General features: G+C 31.7%; 1 protein-coding gene across 1 annotated transcript; it reads left to right on the plus strand.

The window, feature by feature from the left end:
• The first annotated feature begins 1,575 nt into the window (after nucleotides 1-1,575).
• On the plus strand, nucleotides 1,576-2,177 carry LOC107059712 (F-box protein SNE-like). The gene has a single exon (XM_015306501.1). The coding sequence runs from the start codon at nucleotides 1,591-1,593 to the stop codon at nucleotides 2,047-2,049; it is 459 nt and encodes a 152-aa protein (XP_015161987.1). The 5' UTR covers nucleotides 1,576-1,590; the 3' UTR covers nucleotides 2,050-2,177.
• Nucleotides 2,178-5,160: the final 2,983 nt, after the last annotated feature.

Raw genomic sequence — 5,160 nt, forward strand, 5'->3', positions numbered from 1 at the left:
CTTTACTGCCGTTGAGTGGCTCGTTGACACCAGAGTTTTGGGTATCAATACACTGGTGATTAAGATTGTTCTATCCTGATAGGATATATTCCAATTCAAACCTCGGATACTAGAGGGGAATAATTTCTTTGAGGGGATACTGTGCATTCAGTGGGCTCAATTTCCTTTCCATTCTGTTTCATACAGATTCTGATATGTTTACAGATTTTAGTTTTTTTGTTAATTTATTTCTGTTCTTCAATGGGTGATTTAAACTTTGAAAATTTACTGTTTCTGTAAAGTTTTTTGTTATCACTAGTATTGTTTGGAATACAGATCGCATAACAATTTTGGGCTCCATGAGAGGACCAGACAATGCATTTGTGATCATGTGGGATATGTATCCAGTTATTTGTTGTTTCATGATATTTGACTGTGAGTCTGTACGCATTGATAATTGTGTATGTGTTGTTCTGTGTTACTGTACTATGGAAAACTATTTACATTCATATCTTGGATTGACCGTGTGATCCTACTAGTACATTGTGGTTTGTGTACTGATATTGCACACATTCTTTTTTTGTTGAGTACATGTCACCTTCGGCCAGCTGATCCAAGACCTCAAGTTAAGGGATGTCTGACTTCGAATCCAAGGATGAATTATTTTTCAGGTTGTTGCGAATTCCTTTATTCTTCTTGTCCGACTTTCTAGACTAAGACATTCTTAGATTTTTGTTATTGTTTTAAGTTCCGGGGGTGCATCCCCTTTATTTTAGACATTAGAATTTTGATATCATGACTTTCAATTCTTAGGGATTTATTTTCGCACAAATATTTTTGATTATAGGATTGAGTTTATGAGGGCTCAATTCTTTCACTACTAAATTGTTTTGGGCTATTGATTGAGTTTATGGAGACTCAATCCTTAGTGGTTTGAAAAACTGTTTATCTTGTTTTTATGTGATGAACTTGCTTAAAATAAATGATGTTTGGGGTTTAGTTTGGATTGGTTATCAGTTCTTCCAGTAGATGATTTAGTGTGGGTGACACTTATGACGATCTAGATCGTGACATTTACACTACTAAAACATTACTATTATTCATTGGAAAGTACTTATTCAATAGGTATTTTCGTAAATATATTTTAATTAAATCAGTAAAAAAATTACAGTATTTCATAGGAAAAAATTATAAAAGTTTAGTGTGTTTCAATGAGAATCCATTTTTGTTGAAAGATCAATAACGTTCACATTTGACTTTTCTCTTTTTTCAATAATGTTTGCACACACATAACACAATTGATGAAAGCATCGAAAAGTCATCACTCATTTGAGCATTGAACTAAACGAACTCCATATAAAACGACAAACAATAATTTTCCCCTCACCAATTCCCAAAACCCTTTTAACACTATTCTATTCAAACTCTACTCTTGGATTCTTTGTCCTAATATATTTCCCTCTAAACTTTTCCTTTTGGCTTCTTCTTTTCTTTTCCATGATACCCTACACATACACCTAAGTCAAAACCCCTACAAATACATATCCTTCATTCATTTCCCACAAATTATTATTATCTCTTGTTTCATTTCTTGAAAAGAGAAAAAAAAATATGGTGCAACTTGAAAATGGTACAAATTTTTTCATCAATGACAATGTTGATGTGCTGATAGTGATATTGCAAAGGCTAGATGGTGGTTCCTTAGGTGTAGCTGCATGTGTTTGTAAGTTATGGTGTTCCATCACTAGAAATGATTCTCTTTGGGAGCACCTTTGCTTTCGCCACGTGTCTCCTCCCCCGGAGGGTGTGAGGACGGTGGTTTTGGCTCTCGGAGGGTACCGGAGACTTTATATGGTGTGTATTAAGCCGGTCTTGGACCGGCTTAGGAAGTGGAAGAAAGGAACGGGTTTTGATGAGTCGGAGGTAATGAAAAGAGTTTGGATGCAGCATGAAGTGGAACTTTCGTTATCGTTGTTTTGTGTGGATTATTATGAAAGAGTGTTTTTGAGTGGTGGTGGTGGTGCGGCAGCATCGTCGCTTATGTTTCTATGCAACGCCGTAAATGTTTAGGAATTAAAGTTGCGAAAAGAAGGATGTTGAGTACTGGGAGGGTTAATTCTTTTTTTATCTTTGCTCTTATTTTTTATTTTTGGTAATTCCAGATTTCTACTATTTGTTGTTAATGAAGTACTACTTATTACTTATTATTATTACTCACTAATAAATAAAACTAGTTAATATTCTAATTAGATTATTGTTTGTGTATATTTACTATTGAATATTGGCTCTAGATTGTGGGTCGCTCCATGTTGACTGACTTGACAACCCACCCTATCACTTATAAGTTAACGTGGAAATGGGTGTCACTAAACTTTCTATTCTTCAAAAGAGAATTTTTTTTTTCTCTGACTTGTTTTCTCCTATAAATACACAGAGAGTAAAGGCATTTAGTTCGTGGATTAAACGTTGTGTCCTAGTGAATCGGAGTTTGACTTGGGGAGTTTTTTGATGGTGGGTTCAATAATCAACATTGGGTTATAATTTATAAAGGTACATAATTCGTTGTTCTTGCTTTGCTATTTAATCGTACATTGATATTAGAGTCAGGTTGTGTGTTCTATTGATATGAGCATAGGACTGAAAATGAATTTTGGTTACGTTGTTGTTTTAAGAAAATGATTTCATAATACTGTATGGATGATTCTTTATTTTGGATAACCAAGAATTACCTAAGGTACTATCACAATGACTAATTCCAAAATGAATTAGATACCATAAACTTGCATATTACTATATTAGAATCAAAATTTGCATACAACATCTTTGATTTGTTTGTTCTTAAGCTAAGCGTATACCAAATATATACTCTCTTATTTAGAAACCCCATGCAGATAAAGTATACTACTTAATTCACGTATAAATTAATATAAAGAAATACAAAGGCAAACAATTTATTAATCATGAGGTACACCAACTAATAACCATTTGAAAAATAGAAGTCAATACATGGTGGATCATATCCTTGAGTTTAATTCAACGTTTATGCCAAATAATGGGACTAGCTTGATTATTACCAGAATAAGAATCACCCCAACATGGGTGCTAATTTCCGAGTGTTTGGACAATTTTTTTTAAAGTGATCACTTAAAAGTCAAAAGTCAAAAGTCAAAAGTAGGTAGATCTATATACTTTTGACTTTTGCATTTTTTTTTGTTACTCTTCTTTTTCTATTTATATGTCGTTTTACTAAAAATAGATGATTTTTAATATTTATTATTTCACAAAATTAATGCATAAATGACACTTTTCTTCCTATTTTACCCTTTGAAATATATTAGTGTTGAATTTGTCTAACATGATAAAACTAAGTAATTAATTTATGTTCATTGATCAAATTAGTTAATCAAAATAAATTAAGTTATGTTCATATATTGAAAACTTGACTTCAACAGAACATGAAATAAAGGTACAATGGTAAACTTACGTAGTTTCTTAAGAGGCGTGAAACCTAAAATGGTAACAACTAAATAGGAATGGAGGGGGTACTTTTTAAGCCTAAAGTAAGCTTTTAAGCACTTTGTATCTTTGTCAAACACCTCTAAAAATTAAATTAAAAAGTGCTTAAAAACCAAAAACACCTAAAAATAAGTCAATTCAAACCCCCTCTAGTATTCACAAGTCAACATAAATAACAATTTTGTGCAAATAACTATACTAATTAATACTATGTCATTGAGTTTATCACATAGTTTATGCTAACTTCTTGACTCTCTCAATTTAAAGATTGGATTTTTATGAAGTTATTCCAATCCAGAATTCCAGGCAAATTTCTACAATAATTTTACTTGAAGCACATTCTGTTGCTTGTTGAGCCTGCTCTCTGTATACTCCAAGTATTAATTGAGTCTATTTTATACTCTAGGCACACTCGTTAACCTATTTAGTTTTTTTCTCTTCTAGTTATATCACAATTTTTTGTTTGTTGAGCCACTTAATACTTCTTAAAACTCAAGCCCATGCACATACCAAACATTAATATACATTTAAAATGAATAGCTATAGTTTATTTTTTTATGTTATATGGATATAACTACATAATAAATGGCAAAGTTAATTATATACAAATAATCAGAAAAGTTATTAATATTAAATAGGAAAGTTATTATTACACACTTAATTGATTATGTCTAGACATGTTTTATGTGAATGGTTCCCCATGTTTGCCCTCATTAATACTTTTTATTTCATCAATATTCCTATATCACAAATTTTCTGTATCCCCCCCTCCCCAAATTTCTTCCAATTTAAGATCATTTTGATGATTCTAGGAGCAATTTTTGTAATTTGAATTCATTAGATATCTTTTAATTGATTTTTTTCTCGTTTTTATGAAGATCATATTTGTATACACATATATTTCATCTATTTTTATAGGCTTTCGATTGAAGAATTATTCGTTTCTACATTACAATGACTATAGTTATTTTTAAAAAAATAGTACAAGAAGAATATGAGCAAAAAGAGATTGGGTTTGTGTGATTGTCAAATCGGAAAAGGGTAAAAAATACCCTTAAACTATCTGAAATAGCTCATATTTACCCTTAAACTATATTTCAGCTCAAAACTACCCTTCCCGTCAAACTATTGGGTGAAAAGTACCCTTTTTATTAACGGAAGTTGTTAAATGTCACGTGAATGCCAGGTGGATGCCACATTGCATGCCAATACTAATTACTCTTTTTTCCACTGCCACATAGACTAAATCACTAAATCCTAATTACTCTCTTTTTTTCCCCTTTTTTTCATTATTTTCCAGAAACGATTTCACCCCTTCTCCCTCATTTCGCGGCTAGGGTTTCACAGTTTCTCTTGGTGGCTGAGTTTGAAAGTGGATATTCATGGTTGTAGGTTAGTAAATCTTTTTACTTATTTTATTATGCTTACGATTTCAAAGCATGATAGTAATTAGGGTTTGTGATTTGTTTATAATATTCTGGTATGTTAGATTTAGGGAAAAATTATTTGTTTATTTGATAATCTTTCTGGTAATTAGGATTTAGGGATTTAGTTTATGTGGCAGTAGAAAAAAGAGTAATTAGTATTGGCATGCAATGTGGCATCCACATGACATTTAACAACTCCCGTTAATAAGAAGGGTACTTTAGACCCAATAGTTTGACG

Source organism: Solanum tuberosum, unplaced genomic scaffold, assembly GCF_000226075.1.
Source record: "Solanum tuberosum cultivar DM 1-3 516 R44 unplaced genomic scaffold, SolTub_3.0 scf00033, whole genome shotgun sequence".
Classification (NCBI taxonomy): domain Eukaryota; kingdom Viridiplantae; phylum Streptophyta; class Magnoliopsida; order Solanales; family Solanaceae; genus Solanum; species Solanum tuberosum.

Bases quoted from the DNA above. Each gene is read 5' to 3' on its own strand.
- LOC107059712 (XM_015306501.1), top strand. From the start codon at position 1,591: ATGGTGCAACTTGAAAATGGTACAAATTTTTTCATCAATGACAATGTT.